General features: G+C 34.1%; 3 protein-coding genes across 7 annotated transcripts; all 3 read left to right on the forward strand.

Moving 5' to 3' along the window:
• Positions 1-971: 971 nt before the first annotated feature.
• Positions 972-3,875, forward strand: LOC112701962 (peptide methionine sulfoxide reductase). Of its 5 annotated transcripts, none has more exons than XM_025752791.2 (4): positions 972-1,167; positions 1,389-1,416; positions 2,594-3,117; positions 3,414-3,875. In XM_025752791.2, exons 2-4 carry the CDS (start codon positions 1,398-1,400, stop codon positions 3,663-3,665), a joined length of 795 nt encoding a protein of 264 aa, XP_025608576.1. In that variant the 5' UTR covers positions 972-1,167; positions 1,389-1,397; the 3' UTR covers positions 3,666-3,875. The 5 variants fall into 5 exon arrangements, with proteins under 5 accessions (XP_025608576.1, XP_072055068.1, XP_025608578.1 ...); XM_029287837.2 differs by having other exon boundaries at positions 1,045-1,167; positions 2,541-3,117; XM_072198967.1 differs by lacking the exon at positions 1,389-1,416 and having other exon boundaries at positions 979-1,167; positions 2,561-3,117.
• Positions 3,876-9,443: 5,568 nt separating this feature from the next.
• LOC112701963 (uncharacterized) lies at positions 9,444-13,375 on the forward strand. Its single transcript, XM_025752794.3, has 3 exons — positions 9,444-10,204; positions 10,733-10,861; positions 11,372-13,375. The coding sequence occupies exons 1-3, from the start codon at positions 9,812-9,814 to the stop codon at positions 12,932-12,934; spliced, it is 2,085 nt and encodes a 694-aa protein (XP_025608579.1). The 5' UTR covers positions 9,444-9,811; the 3' UTR covers positions 12,935-13,375.
• A 675-nt stretch (positions 13,376-14,050) lies between these two features.
• LOC112701966 (uncharacterized) lies at positions 14,051-16,727 on the forward strand. Its single transcript, XM_025752796.3, has 6 exons — positions 14,051-14,664; positions 14,791-15,299; positions 15,413-15,672; positions 15,755-16,124; positions 16,199-16,261; positions 16,347-16,727. Exons 1-6 carry the CDS (start codon positions 14,328-14,330, stop codon positions 16,428-16,430), a joined length of 1,623 nt encoding a protein of 540 aa, XP_025608581.1. The 5' UTR covers positions 14,051-14,327; the 3' UTR covers positions 16,431-16,727.
• Positions 16,728-16,898: the final 171 nt, after the last annotated feature.

The following is a 16,898-nucleotide window of genomic DNA, read 5'->3' on the forward strand; positions in this document are numbered from 1 at the left end:
CCCGACAGGTTAAGGACTAATCCGTCGCGGATCTGAGCTTCATTTAAGGGTCTGCTGTTGGCCAATGAGTTACTGCATGCACAAGGTAGGGTTTGAACTCCCAACACTTGTTTAAGCGGACGAGTGAGCTGACCACTCGACCAACCCAAGTTCCTTGGATGTTTTTATTTTAGGCATGCTTTTTTGGGTGAAATTATATGGTGGACAAAGAAGATAGTAGATTCTAAAGTTCATAGTTGTTTTTTATAACAAAAGCCCATAGATGGACAAAAAATACCAATAGGTCATAGCTTTATATTAGTATGTGGGGGTGGGCTTTGTTTCTTAACACAATGGGCTTTAACAAAAAAGAAAGTGTCACTATATAGTTCATGTATTTATGAAGGCCCACAAAATTAATGTTATGCTAGGACATGGCAATGGATGGTTGTAATTTTCAGGTCAAATTCAATTCCTTAATCCAACAATAATATCCTTCAACAAATAATACTAGTGTCCCTTTCACCATTTATGGTGACTCATATAAAATTGTTGTTGTTATAAAGATATTTAGATTAGATTTCGACAAATTGTTATGTTATGACTGATGAGACTTAGTCTCATTAAAAGAATAATTTAATTCATCACATTTGAACATGTTATCAAATTTGTGTTCTTTGGAAGATGTTTGTGCCAAATAATAATTTCAATTTGATTATTTATGTTAGATTAATGTAACTTTTGATGATAATAAGATTATAGATTAGATTAGATTAGATAAACGTAATTACGTAAATGGTTAGGTTGAATCTTGAAAGAGTGGATAAATATCCATGATGACGTGTTTATCTTACATGCACTATTTTTGTAATGTTCTACACACTCCTATTACGTGCCAAATTTAATTTAATATTAATTATATGTGTTATTTTCAATCTGAATTTACCTTATTATCCTTCAGCTTTAAACAAATTCTTACTTCTGATACCTATTATTTTGGGGGGCATTTTAGTCTTTTTGAACTTGTCCAAAGCACAAAGAGCAAAACGTCATCGTTCTGCTACCAACGCAAAACTCAAACTTTATGTTGCAGTGAGAGAGAATTAGGATCCTCATCTTCTTCTCTTTCTTTCTCAGTCATTCATTCATCAAATTCAAGCATTTTCCTCATTCTTCACTCTCACTCAGGTATCTCTTTTCTTTATTCTGTTCGTTTTTCTCCATTATTCAGTTTCAATTTTGCCCCTTGTTAATTTGCTATCATTTTTTCAATTCAATTTAACATCTTTCCGATTACAATTTACCATTTAAGGGAAAGGGAATTGCGGGTTTTGTTCAAATTTTCATCTTTTTTTTTGTATGATTTTTGTTATTATTGTATGGTGATTGATTCAAATAATTTGTTGAAGGGTTGGAAGATGAGAATTTGTGGAGCAGGTATTGATATTTAATTTCTTTCCCTCTTTCCCTCTTTCATTTCATTTGGTTGAAACTTTCTTTTAACAATTCTCTGTCATGTGAGTTTCTATCAATTTCTTATTTATTTATATGTATTTTGTTGATCCTAAATACTTTAAATGAGATTGTTAAATGTTAGTTGAGTGATTGAGTATCATCTAGCTGAATTTATAAACAATGCATTTTATTGATTTAAAAGTGATATACTTCTCATTTTGCCACTTATAGAAGAGTTATGTTATATGAGTTGGCTCAATGTAAGAGAAAGAGTGAATTGAAAAAAAGAAACAAGAAAAAACAAAATTTTCCTTCTAGAAAAAAGGTTTAGTGCACATGCGTCTTCCACTCCCCAACATCTATAATAATCTATTTATAAAAGCAATGATGTATAGACCATGGAGATTGGATTAGTCCAGCTGTCTGAGTGACAAAATTTAACAAATAAATAAACTTTATTAGTACACAAATTTTGAGCAATTGATATGGATTTGTTATTACAGCTGGCCAGATGGGAAAATCTATGAACATAGAAGCTTATAATATATATGTCTTAGGTTTTTGTCTTTCACTGACTGAATACTAATAGTCAAACCATAAGGCACTTTTTATATACATCATAATAACAAGGTTCTTTTGTCCATTTGTCTGATTATAAGCATAGAAGGGAAAACATTGGTTATACCTACATGTATTTTTAAAGAGAGGGTGGTTACATGAACAAAGGTATTGTAGCATCATCGAGTTTCAAATTAAGGTTGTGAATTGTGATAGTTAATCATTGTTGTATGTGATGATTTTGCAGCTTTTAGTCTATAGCTTTGGTACCTGCAAAGTGTTAACACACACATAGTGAAGATATCCAGTACAAGAGTGAATGCCATTTGTGTGTATGCATATATGTATGTACGTACGTATGAATGTGATTCTTCATTCATAATCATGTTAGACTATAAATGCTGTCCACTTAATTTTGCAAAAGTTCCATTTCTTTATAGCAATATATATAGTTCATTGGTAGTATAGAACTCTTCTTTACTGATAATTGGTCAATTTGAAATGTTTATTTTTAAGCTGTGATGTTGTTATTTTCTTGGAAATGGTAGATTGTTAATTTCTTCGATAGGAGGACTCACATTTTACTTAAAATTCTGAGCAGCAAGCTGCAGCAGCATTGCTACAACATCCAATTCCATTTTAGTGTATATCTCTTCGTCTATTTCCAGCCCTTCCAAAACCAAGTTCCTTCCATCACTCTCTAGATTTTCTGTTGGACGCTCCTGCTTCTTCCCCCAAACTCGTTCCCATATTACCATCAAACCCTCCATGAACCTGTTGAACAGACTTGGATTTGGTAGCACAAGGGCACCAGAGAACATGGATTCCACAATTCCTCAGGGACCGGATGATGACATCCCGGCACCAGGGCAGCAGTTTGCCCAGTTTGGCGCTGGCTGCTTCTGGGGTATCGAATTGGCCTTCCAAAGAGTGCCTGGGGTATCCAAGACTGAGGTTGGTTACACACAAGGGTTTTTGCATAACCCGACCTATGAGGATGTGTGTTCAGGGACCACAAACCACTCAGAGGTTGTAAGGGTCCAATATGATCCGAAAGAATGTAACTTCGACACACTGCTTGATGTGTTCTGGGATAAACATGATCCTACTACACCGAATCGACAGGTATATACGATTTTTTAAGCTAAGATGATATGTTAATTAGAAGTTAGAACTCATATTGTCATCTAATAGGAGATAAGAACCAAGAAGGGAGACACATCAGTGAAGCTTCTTCTTTGATTGTTAGAGTTGAAGGATTTAATTCATATTACATCTATATAAGCGTCTTTTAATATGCTTCCTTTTGTTACATTTTTCTCCCTTTCCTCCTTGGTTCTTGTCTTTAAATTTCTGGTTTCATTTGTTTCTTGAATTCTCTCTTTTATTATTAATGACAGTTTGATCTTCCTTTGTGATAGGGAAATGATGTTGGAACACAGTACAGATCCGGAATATACTTCTACACTCCCGAACAAGAGAAGGCGGCCAAGGAATCTTTGGAGCAACGGCAGAAGCAGTTGAACAGGAAGATTGTTACCGAGATCCTTCCTGCCAAGAAGTTCTACCGCGCAGAAGAGTACCATCAGCAGTACCTTGCAAAAGGGGGTCGATTTGGTTTCAAGCAATCAGCTGCCAAAGGATGCAACGACCCGATTCGATGCTATGGTTAAAGTGTTGAGTGAATAACAGTCACAGTTTAATAGATGTTAAAAGCTCATAGTTTGTTTGGTAAGTATTTTGTTAATATTATGTCAACATAGCTTGTTCACACTGTTTTTGTAAGTTGAAGATTGAGATAGCTATAATTTGAGCTTTAGAGTTGTATATCTTGATTTTATATTTATGATTTTGCTATGAAGTGGGGAGTATTACAGTGATAATTATAAGCATTGTTTTTTTTTTTGGTATTAATACGGGGCTATAAGCCCAAAAAGAGAACCAGAGACCCTAAATACAAATAGAATGGGATAAGGTAGCCCTTCTTTCATCCTCCATAAGCATTGTATCTATTCCAATGCATTCTATGCTGCTTGGCTTTTTTTGCTTTTTGATTAGTCTCAAACATGGAAAAGGGGAGGGCCAGCATGTATGGAAATTGACCTTACAAGCCAATAAAGTAAAAGTAGAGAATGTTATTTTTGAAATCATAGTATGTTTTGAATTGATTGATGAGCTAAATTTTCTCAGTTTGGATTCATGAGAAGTGATAAAATAATACAATTGTGAAAATTATCTCTATAAGGAAAAAAGGGTGCCTTAGGAGCACCTTGTTTTGGGTTATTGAAGTCCAAATTTTCACTTTTGAAAAGTCCAAACCTCCGTAACCAACTATAAAATATAAGCCTATATTAAGACTTTGGAAATGTCTTTGTGTGAAAATAATAGTTAAGATGTTAACATATATTAAGTAATTTAGTTACAATGTCAAATTGTTTGACCATTCTCAATTTTTATATGAAGATATCTTTATGTGAATAGTTATCTTAGTTAAATCAACATGCAACTATTATTATTGCTTTTAAGGAGATGAATATGAAATTATGAATATGGTGAAGATGGTGCCTAACCTAACTTTGCATATAGTCAATTATTTAATGGATGGTGATTGTAGACATGAAAACCCCACACAACGTGGGCTCTTGTCATTTTCGAGAATGAAAACAGACAACATATGCTCTCGTCTATGATCCTTTGCCAACTAATTAGTAGTTACTATCTTATATCACATTTAATTTCTTAGTATAATTTATCATGAGCCTACTTAATTTTTAAACTCATGCCTAAATTTTAACATTGTGCATGCAACAACTCATTAGACGATGATAAATCCTTAAATAGAGCTACAATTCATGATGGATTAGTCATTGATCTGAACCAAAATGAAATATATATAGAAGCTAAAAAATAACTCCATCAATTTGATAGTTGCCTTCTTGAGATTTATTTTTAAAAGGGAAAGAGATTGGGAAACACTCTCTTCAAGAATCTCTAACACATGATAAGTGATAACCTAAAGCATTCTACAAATAGTTTAAAAGTTAAAAGTATGGCAACAATGACAAATATGAGGTGTTTATTTCTTGCGGGGAAAAAAAATGGTCCTATTACCTTTGGGGAGAAGAATTCGTGACAACGATAGACAATAGTATGTCCAATTATTCAATTATTTGGGTGGGTCTAGTTATCTAAATGCTACATATTCTACGATAAATTATTGTTAAAAAATTCTATATGCACAGACAAAAAAAAAAAAAACAACTATCATATATTTTTGTATATTTTTATGTATTATTTTATATATTTTTAATATGTATTCTACATTTTTTATATATTCTATACAAATAACTGATTTTTTATGTGTTTATAGTATGATGGATTATTGTGTCCTTCATATACAATATAATATTGGATACAATTAGTTACTGAATAATTAAGAACCTTTTTTTTAATGGTCAATATGAACTTGATGACAAAGCTCATTTAGAAAGTTCAATTCAAATTGTGGTCATACCTATAGGTAAGCCAAATAAAAATAAAGTAAAATTAAAAAGATATTATTATTATTGTGTGAAATATGGATTTAGTTCCCTTAAAACACACAGAATTAACCTCTAAGGTTACTATAATCCATCCAAAACTTATATACTATAATCTAAGGATATGCATGTTATTAAAGTTTAAGGAAATGATTAATTAAGGACTTTATAGTGTACTTGAAGATAATAGTTTTTTGGTGCAACAAGTATGATGAGCGCTCCAAAGGGATTACCACATAAAATTAGGACCCATGATGGTGATGGTGATGGCCTGCTTGCTTAGTCAAGTGGGCCAACTAAGAACCTTATATTATATGGATTTTCATGTATTGGGTGGGGGTGGGTCCTTGGCTTTTCATGCATTAATGTAATAAACTACATTGATATGATTTTATATTGAGATAAGGAAAAAAAAAAAGAGGGATGGGGGGAGGTTGGGAATTATGTACTTTTTGTGAACCCTTATACTTTATAGGTTCTAAAATATGATTTTTTTTCCCCCAAAAAATAGGATATCTATTATAGTTTCTCAAGTATTTTTTAACCAAATAGGTTAAAAATTAATTTTTTTATCAATTTAAATTTTATTTAAAAATTTATTATCGACTAATAAATTTTTACATACATAACAAAAGTTTTGAATTAATAATTTGATTAATCTAACTTAATTATTAAAATCTATGATTAAATATAATAATTAAGTTTTTCACATATTTATCATTTGAATTTAGATCATCTAAAATAAAAAAATTAGTAAAATAATAAAATAAAAGATTAATTATTATTAATTTTGTAATTTCTATAAAATGTGCTCTTCACCGTCTTAATTTAAAAATAATTAATTTATCACTTTATCACTTTATCGATTTTGTTTGTTTAGAGGATCTTGATGCCTACTATTCATGTTATAAAGTTTTAAATTGTTTTATTTTTAAGGCAAAGTATTTTAAATTTTCAAGGCAAACTACTATGTTTTCTTTAACAAAAACAATATAGATGATGATATGATGTTGAGATTTTAACTTAATCCCATGTACAAATTTTTTAATTATCTTACTAGTATTCCATTTTTATTGGTTAAAATTATCGATTATCTACCTTATCATCTTAGAGTGCGTGTAACCTCCTGAAGGGATTTAACACTGTTTATATTATAATTTTTTTCATATTAATTAATATATAAACAAATAAAATATATAATAAGTTGACCATCATAATGAATCTTTATCAAATTAAGATTAGTAGCCGTTAGCCAACTTTTCCATAGCTTAGGTCTTAGGATTATTATAAGGGTAACCAGATCTAAACCCGAGTTTAAAAGTGAAAAAACACCTAATAAATATAAAATTTGTTGCTTATTATATTACTTCATATGGTATGGTCCGAATAATTAAAATAAGTGATAATGTTATTAGAATGCCAAAACCATGTGATTGCAGTTCTTAAAAATTGGAGGACAAATTTTGGAGTTTATTCCACGTGGCAGATTCTGGTTAGGCCACGTGGAAGCTCCCTCGGATGCCTTTGTAGCTGGGATATTTAAAGTTTTAAACTGTGTAAGAAAACAAATAGGGAGGACATTCTTATGATGCCATGTGAGGCTGTGATTGTGAACACTGAACATAACCAGCGCGTGATCTTACGCGCTTTGGTAGTGGCGCGTGGTCCTATTTTGCTAATTATATAATTTCTTTTTAGAAAAATAAAAATATTCTGATTCGAGTTTATCAAGTATGGAGAAATGGATACTCTCTCTTTTTTTTCTTGATACTTGAGCAAATTTTAGTTTAAATTATTAACCCATGATAACTTTTTAAAAAGTAAAATATATTTTTTGTTTTTAAAATTATTTAAAAAATTGTTAAGTCTTATTTTAATTTAATTTTATCTTAAAAAATTTTATTTATATTAAATATATTTTTAAAAGTTAATTTTTTTTAAAAAAATTAGGAATAATTTAATAATAATAAATGATAATTATATCTAATTTATTTGAGTTAAAAATTATTTTTATAAAATTATGGCTGAATTGGTAATAAATTTTTTAAATAGCTGTCAATAATATATTTAATGTAAATAAAAAATTTTAGAATAAAATTAAAATAAAATAAAACTTAAAAAAATACTTTACTTTTTTTTTTTTAAACTAAAGTTCATAGCCTCATGGGCAGTATGTTCCAAATTTCAATTTTGTAGGGAGATGAGAAATGGAAATGGAATGGAAGGAATATTGTTAATATTTGAGTATTGAATGAAATTTTCATATATTCAATTTTGTATAACACTTAATGCTACATCTTATTATCAAACTTAAAATGTTGGTTTAAGATTGTGCATCAAATTCTCTTTCAATGGTTTCTATTTTACTTTAGTTTTAGTGATTCCCGTAAATAAATTGTTTTAAATTTCAGATTTGGTAATAAATTATGATATTAGAAATTTAATAGTCAAACTACTAAATAATTTCATATTTTAAATCAAAGATTTTATCAATCATGTTATGTATATAATTACATGTATAATATATGTTAGAATATATAACATATATTAAAAATATATAAAATAACACGTATAAATATACACAAACTTATAATGTTTAATTTTTTTATGTATGTGTACTTTTTTTAAGATATATAACAACAATAATAATATTTGTTGTAACATTAATACATGATTGATTTAAGCACTTTACCAGTCACTTTAGTTGACAAAGATCTTTACTTTAATTAATAATCATATAATATATGTTTATCTAATCTAATTAGAGCCAGGACATTGTTAGCTGTATAAGGAAATTTGCCAAATAATTTAGACAATAGAATATATATTTCAATTGTTTCCATTTTTAAGTTTATAGTAATATAAGGGGTAACAAATGCTTATGGTATGTTTTGTTTTATTTGAATTTTCTCTTTCATATAATAAGTGTTTCCCATTAATCATACAAATAAACTGCTGGCATTTTTTAATGGTTATCGCAAATTCTCAATGCCACTTTTGCTTAACTATTTATACACATTCAAATCTACAGTTATTAAAATTAATTATTAATATAAAATATACATTAAATATAAATTAAATAATATATATTTATACACAAATATATAATAATTAATTTTAATATATAAATAATATTTTTGATTTAGTATTTACTTATTAAGCCATGATTTTTGAGGTGATGACAATGGGGTAAAAATGGGGAAGGGAAGATAATGTGTTACTTCCTTTGTTTTTGGTCAAATAAAAAGAAAAAGAAGTCTCACCAAGACACCAATTCAATAATTGAGTTTGGTTTAAATTTTCATACAAACTTTGTACCCCAAAAACAGGACATTCAATTATTCTAGCAGTATAAAAAATAAACAGAGATCCATAGCGATTATTTATAAAACAAAATTAGTGTCTTGGAATTAAAATTTAGCTCCGAACCATTTTTTAAAAAATATATTTATTCATTTTAGTTCAACAACAGTAAATTAAACCACAATAATTGTCACTTAGCTAATAGTGAAAACACGTAGAATACGTTGGAAGATTCATAAAAAAATATAAAAAATTTCGAATGCCACAGCAAACAAACACTGCATTGATTTTTTTTTTTCTTTGGAAAGAGTAAATTGCATTTTGGAGCATCTATTTTATTTTATTTTATTTTTCTTGGGGTTCATGTGCATACTTGTGTAGTTTTAATTACATGCACTTACTATTTTTAATATCTCAATATTATATTTTTATTTTTAATTTAGTTTAGTTTCTTACACTGCAACAACTAACAAGAAACCCAAAATCCCAACGTCTCTCTGTCACAAACCAGTGAAAAACGACGTCGTATAAGTGTATAACTGGTCCACCGCCCCTGAGGAATACGTTGACCGTATAATAATACAGAATACGTAACAAATACGTACATACGAGTTCGTATGTCTGCATTTGTATCACGCTGTGTTCGTCGTTTTCTTTCATCATCAAAATCTCTGAAACTCTCACTCTCTCTCTCTAAACTTTCTCTCTCTACTGTACGTTCCTCGTGTTCTTCTCTTACAAGCCCTCACTTTTCACACACACTTCACGAACTTCATCACAATCACACACTCTCTTTTTCTATCTCTCTCTTTCATTTTCTCTCTCTATCTTTTAAGCATTTGTTTTATTGGTTCATTGTTCTCACGGTCAAAACTGAGCTCACTGTGTGTGTGTGTGAGAGAGCGAGAGAGAGAGAGTGAGTGAGTGAGTGTGTTGATGTGTACCTGAATGGCTCTCGCTTGTGTTCGCCGGAGACGATGAAGATTTCCGGCAAGTCACTTCACGCACCGCCGAACCCTACGCCGGACTCAGATCTCCAACCGCCGAAGTTGTTTCACCGGAAGAAGCCGAGGACGCCGGGGAAGAGGTTGAGGAAAATAGGAGCTCCGAACGGGAGGCGGAGCAGGCCGGAAACGCCGCTGCTGAAGTGGAAGATCCACGAGAGGAACGACGGCGGCGACGTTGGTGGAGTTGGAGACGATGATCCGGTCGAGGAGGACCAGAAGTCAGTCGTCGGAGCTGGCCGTAGAAGTTGCCGGAGGAAGAATGAGACGGTGTCGGCTAGGAAGCTCGCTGCCGGACTGTGGCGGCTGCACCTGCCGGAGATGCCAATGGTGGTACGGAGGAGCGAGGATCGGTTGAGGCTTCAGGTAGAAAACAGTTCTTCGATTTGGATTTCGATTTTTTTCTGCTTCGTTTTTTCAATGTGTAGTCGCTTTGACGTGTTAGTTCTTCTTTCTGGTTTTGGAAACTTGATTTTATTTTTTATTTTTTTTCTCAGCTGAGAGTTACTGCTTCGTTTACTGTTTTCTAGAGTCCTTCATTGTGCAGTAAAATGTGTAGTATATTGTTGTTGTTCAATGCTATTATTGCTTGATTCTGGAGTAATGTTGACTTGTGTGAGATTCCGCTCTTTATCATCATTGTGCAGGATTCTAGCCTATAAAGTTTTTGTGTAGCTTACTCGTGAATACTGATGTAGTTTTACTCGGCACCTTTTCGTTTTGTTCTTTCTAATGATTGATTTTATATAAGTTGATTAGGTTTTCTTCTGTGTACATTGGCAACTGTGGATTCATTTCTTTGATTTATTGTTTGTATGTTACTGCATCGTAATTTTTGTCCATGTGGTTGGCATTGTTTTTGGTTCTTGGTCCTGATGTGCCACTCATCTGCAGCATGGAATCGGCCACGTAGGCCTCCCATTCCCCGGCCGTCCAAATGCCATGGCTCATGCTTCTGATCTGAAGAATCTATCCCAAAGTCCTCGTTCCATCTCTGGGCCAAAGAGCGGGCACTTCTGTGAGGTATGATTTTTGCTCCCCATTTTAATACGAACTATTAGAAGTGCTAGTAGCCTTTTGCAATTGAAGAATAGTGTGGGGAGCTTATGTACATGCATTGTGATCTTGTTACCTGGTTGTACTTGTGGTTAGTCATGCACATGCCTGTTTTAATCATACGTCTATGCTATGTGTGGAAGGAAGCAAATTCATTTTGGCTATAAATAGCAACAAACTATAAGCATCTCAACCTACAATACAATCATAGCAACACTGTAGTTCATGATTGTTGCATAGATCCGTCATCCATGCTGTGTACAATGTTAGAGGCTTTTTTAGAATGGCTTGGACAAAACACTTTTTACATTTTTCATTTACACTTACATGGTGAAAGTAGCTCTTAAAATATCAGGAACAGGAGGAATTTTTTTCCTTGCCGAGGAAAGGTTTTAAAAGCATATTGCTTTTACTTCTAAGAAGAGAGTAAGCAATTGAAGTGCTAATTGACTAATTCTAATCCTTCGTGTTCTTCAGCTTGAACCTTCTTTCCAGTTTTCCAACACTGAAATGGAGGGTGCAACAAAGTGGGATCCTTTATGTTTAAAAACATCTGATGAGGCACAACATATCTACAACCACATGAAATTTCTTGATCAAAAGGTAAGTGCTGTATCTGTGGTATCTGCCCTTGAAGCTGAATTAGAGCAAGCTCGCACACGAATTCAGGAGCTTGAGACTGAACGCCGCTCCTCCAAAAAGAAACTTGAGCATTTCTTGAAGAAAGTCAGTGAGGAAAGGGCCCAATGGCGAAGCAGAGAGCATGAGAAAATCCGTGCATACATTGATGACATTAAAGCCGAGTTGAGTCGTGAAAGGAAAAGTCGGCAAAGGTTTGAAATTGTCAATTCAAAGCTGGTTAATGAGTTAGCAGATGTCAAACTAGCAGCAAAGCGTTACATGCAGGAATATGAGAAGGAGAAGAAGGAAAGAAAATTGATTGAGGAAGTGTGTGATGAGCTTGCCAAGGAAATTGGAGATGACAAGGCTGAGGTTGAAGCGTTAAAGAGGGAGTCTATGAAACTTAGAGAAGAGGTCGAAGAGGAGAGAAAGATGTTACAGATGGCTGAAGTATGGCGTGAAGAACGTGTTCAAATGAAACTGATAGATGCAAAAGTTGCACTTGAAGATAAGTATTCACAGATGAATATACTTGTAGCTGAATTGGAAGCACTTCTTAAGTCAAAAGGTGTGAGCATAACTCCAAAGGAGATGAAAGAGGCACAGTCACTGCAGCAGGCTGCAGCTGCAATGAACATTCAAGACATCAAAGGATTCTCATACGAGCCACCCAATTCAGAAGATATTTTTGCCATCTTTGAGGATATGAATTTCGGTGAACCCAATGAGAGGGAGATTGAGCCTTGTGTTTCTCACAGCCCTGGTAGTCATGCCTCGAAGATCCATAGAGTGAGTCCTGAAGCCAAAGTACTCAGTAAGAACAACATTCAGAGACATTCAGATGTATTCATGGATGATAATGGTGATATGGATGAAGATGAAAGTGGATGGGAGACTGTGAGTCATGTTGAAGATCAAGGCTCAAGTTATTCGCCAGAAGGGAGTGTCCAGTCTTTCAAGAAGAATCATCGACAGAGTAATGTCTCGGGGAGGAGTGTGCTCGAATGGGAAGAAAATGCAGGCCAGGAGACACCAATCACTGAAATCAGTGAAGTGTGCTCTATACCCGCTAAGCAATCAAAGAAGGTATCATCTATAGCAAGGCTTTGGAAGTCGGGCCCGACCAACGGCGATAATTACAAAATAATCTCTTTGGAGGGAATTCATGGAAGGCTTTCAAATGGAAGGTTATCTAATGTGGGAATCATGTCTCCAGATCATGGTTCAGGTAAAGGAGGTTTAAGCCCCCAAGACATTCTATACCAGTTGAGTCCTCCTGATTCGGGAAATCTGCATCGAGGCATGAAAGGATGCATTCCGCGCACTGGACAGAAGCATAGCTTGAAAACCAAACTTTTGGAAGCTAGGATGGAAAGCCAGAAGGTTCAGTTGCGCCATGTTCTTAAACAGAAGATTTAGGTGCAACCAAGGCACATGTTGGCATGAAGAAATCCGCCAGGTACAAATATGGAAAAACTGCTCAGAAGATGATGAGGGGCCTTTGATCAATTGCACAAGTTACGCTTCAGACTTATAGTTCATGTCTCAGTTCTTCGTTACATCATTCTTACTAAGCATTGAGCAGAAAATGTATCTCAAAAGAAGATGGAATAATCGTCTTTGGAAAATAGCTTTGTAATATGTAGGATCTTGAGGGAGATTATGAGAAGCATGTATCTTTTGTTGTATCAATTTTAGTCAAGGGAAGAAAATTACAGATGATAAAATATAGATGTTGGCAATATCTTTTTTTATTTTTTATTTTCCGGATTTTGATTTTCTATTGTTGCAGATGTCGCTTAGGAGTTGTTGTAGATTGTACTATTGTAGTAAGAGATAATAATAAAGATAATTTCTGGACTCGGTAAAGTAAAAGAACTTCATAGTTCATACTTCATACCTGAATGCTGGGACCATTTCCTCGTTCCATTTGTTAATGTTCATTCTGATAGCCAAGTGTCGTTATAACATCTGTGTTACAACTTACAAGTAGCGAAAGTGAAGTTACTAGAAGCATATGAATTTTTCATAGTTTAAAGTAATTTGAGAGTTTAATTTCGATATATTACAAGTATTACATGTGCATCTAATTATTCATTATAATTTATAAATGGTCATATAAAACGGATGTGAGTAACTAAATAACGATTGTATAGAATTATACTATTAAAATTAAACATATTAAAATTTAAAAAATATTATTTACAAACTAAAATCAGCTCTTAAAATAAATTATTGTATATTTATATATAAATATATATTATTTAATTTATTTTTATTATATATTTTATATTAGTAGCGGATTTTAATCCACCTAAAATTGTAAAATTTTTAGTTTTTAGTTTTATTTTCTAGTTACAAAATGCTATTTGTATAAAGGTTTATATTATTTGAAAGGGAAAGTATGAGGAGCCAATGAAATATTTATACAATGTATACAATGGAAGTTTATGGAGTATTAGAGATATAACCATTAGTGTTATATTTTTCCATCAGCTGAATCCTATTTGAAATTGTTTATTGTTAGCAAATAATAATTAAAAAAAATAAAAACAAGTGAGAAACAAGGGAAGGGGAAGGTGTAGCTTTCCGGAAAATCCTCGCCGTCTCTTCTAGTGTCTAGAATGGCACTGAAAAATCATGTCTTTGGATCAATAACCCGCCAAAATTATCACAATTTTTCTCAGCTACTACACTGCAATTTCAATTCCCTCCATTTTCCCCAAATTCAAAAACCCTCTAAACCCTAATATCCAATCCTCTTTCTTTCTCAATCATTCTCTCGTTCTCCCTCAATCTCTCTCTGCAACTCATGGAAGCTCCATCCTTCTCTTTGGGCCTCGATTTCACTTTCGATTCCCAGCCACCTGAACTTGAACCTGAACCTGAACCAGAACCACCTTCTCCAATCCATCCTCCTCCAATCAACGATGGCAACGATTTGAATCAAGAGGAAGTACCCGATTCCGATCCGGATGCCGCACCCGATCCACCTCGCCGCATCCTCAAGCGCCTCCGCCGTGGCCTCCCCCCGCAGCCGCAGCAGCCGCAGCAGCAGCAGCAGCAGCAGCAGGAACCTGTTTTCAATTTCGATGACGAAGACATCGAAGAGTTCTCCTCACAAGACAATGACCACGATCGCCTTCGAGGTTATAAATTGCACTTCTCAACTGAAAAAAAGGCTAATATTGAAGTTCGACACATAAAATACATCATCTCAGTTAATTACAAGTTTTCAATTCTAAATTTTGTATTTATTTTTTTTGTGGCAATAGTAAATGCACATTCATCAACAAGGAGCCATCCAGTGTGTAGCAGCTCCAAGGTCTCATTGAGTGGTTCTGGATTTTTGACTCCTCATTCGTCATCTAGGGTTACAAAACGGAAGGAACCTTGTCCTGATGATGTTCCGGTTTCTGCTAAAATGGAAACTGGTTATCGTGGGTTGATGTTTCCCAAATTAACAACTAGTCCTCTCCGAAGGTTTAAGTTGCTCTCTGATTCTGATTCCGATTCTGATTCGGATGTAGAGGAAATTGTGGCGAGTAAAGAAAACAAGAATGCAGCTGCTCCTGTTCAGCAAAGTACAACGAAATCGAAGTGTAGTGTGGACCAAGATCATGACCTGTGGAAGGATTTTTCTCCTGTAAAGAAATTTTCGATTCCCACACCTGCGTTTGATGAGCTTTGTGAGGAGTACTATCAGTCTGTGAAGAACAAGGGAGTAGCAAATTCGGGGATTGATGTGGCTGGAAGTTGCTCCAAGAGGTCTCTTGGGGTTAATGTGAGTGACAATTTCTAACCTCTTAATTCAGAAAATTTCCTTTTAACACCATTCATTTATGATTTTCTCGAATGGGAATAAGTAGAATTACTAACATCGAATTCGTAGTATAGACAGCAAAAAACAAGGAATCTGAGAGCTCAGGGATTCATGTGGCTGGAAGTTGCGGAACAGGGCATACGGGAATTAATTCTAGCTGCCAAGGTGATCAGCAGCATTGGGAGTCTGAAGGGCCTCTTCCTCCTGCTCACCGGTACTTTTTCCATGCTGATCCAAGGATTCAGCAATTGGTCCGCAGCAGACTCAGTAATTTTTCTCCGCTAGGCATCAACAAAGTGAATCAACAAGCTAATGCGTCAAATATCGATTACATGTAATACTTTTTATGCTTGCTGATGGCTAAAGAAGAAACACTTTGCCAGTTATGTTGAATTGTTTGTAATTTTCGGTTTCAGGGGACAATTTGGCAATGGGGGAGCTTCTGCCCAGAAAGGTCCTGTTAAGAGCTCGACAAGGGGCAATAACAGATCAAGAAATTTTTCTGCTGAGGAAAACTTAGGTGCTTCCGAAGGCTGGGTGGATCCTAGAGCCAGAGGTGTTTCGCAGTTCAGCAATGGAGAATCTTCTAGAAAGAAAGCAACAAAGAGGAATGGCTCTAAGAAGAACCAGACAAACAAATCAAGTTCTTTGAATGTTTCGCATACTACTACAAACTGGGTGGAACCCAAGAGTCGCACCAGTATGCCAAAGGATGCGGGCAAACGGCGTGTTCAAGCAAGTGGTCAATCCGTTGGTCATTGGTTTACATCACCTGAAGGAAGAAAGGTATGTGTGCTTGTAGTAGTTCAAACATGTTTAAGAACATTTCAGAATCTGATTCTCGTATCTTGGAACCGCAGGTTTATGTCAACAAAAGTGGACAGGAGCTAACAGGCCAAGCTGCATATAGACAGTATCGGAGGGTACATCTGCTTACATACTATTTTCACATTGAATAGTCATTTTGGATGTTTTATGGCTTTGAAATAATGCTTTTGAATCTTGCAGGAGAGTGGTGCAGGATCCAGGAAGTCAAAAAAGAAAACTAGTGTCAAAAGGGAAAATTCCAAGAAGAGAAACCGAAACAATTGATAGCGGAATATGTTTCTTCCCAACATGGTTCACATCCTGTATATTACTTTGTAGATCCAATTAGCATTACCCAATTATAGGTTTGGTTGTGTTAAATTTTCTATAAGCTTCTCGTGTCATGTTTTCAAATGGTGGCAAGAGAACTAGCAATCTAGAATGCAGCATCACCCTTCATTCTTGTGTTGCTTCTGAAGTTTCAATGCAAAATAATCATCACAAGTGATCAATGTGTTGAGCTGATATCAATTGCTCCCATGAAATGAAGTCAACTTGAGATATTGTTTCAAGTGGTCCAAATTGATGCTTTGGTTCCTTTTCCGTTCGATTCATTGTTTATGTTAATGTTAGATTTGCATTTTTTTTTATCTCCATTTGGAAAGAAATTAATACCCTGTGAGCTAGTTGATTTTCCAACATTTTCTTCTTCGGGAATGTTTGTCTGGACTTGAAATGTAATACAAGATAAAA

This window comes from Arachis hypogaea, chromosome 7 (genome assembly GCF_003086295.3).
Source record: "Arachis hypogaea cultivar Tifrunner chromosome 7, arahy.Tifrunner.gnm2.J5K5, whole genome shotgun sequence".
Lineage (NCBI taxonomy): Eukaryota > Viridiplantae > Streptophyta > Magnoliopsida > Fabales > Fabaceae > Arachis > Arachis hypogaea.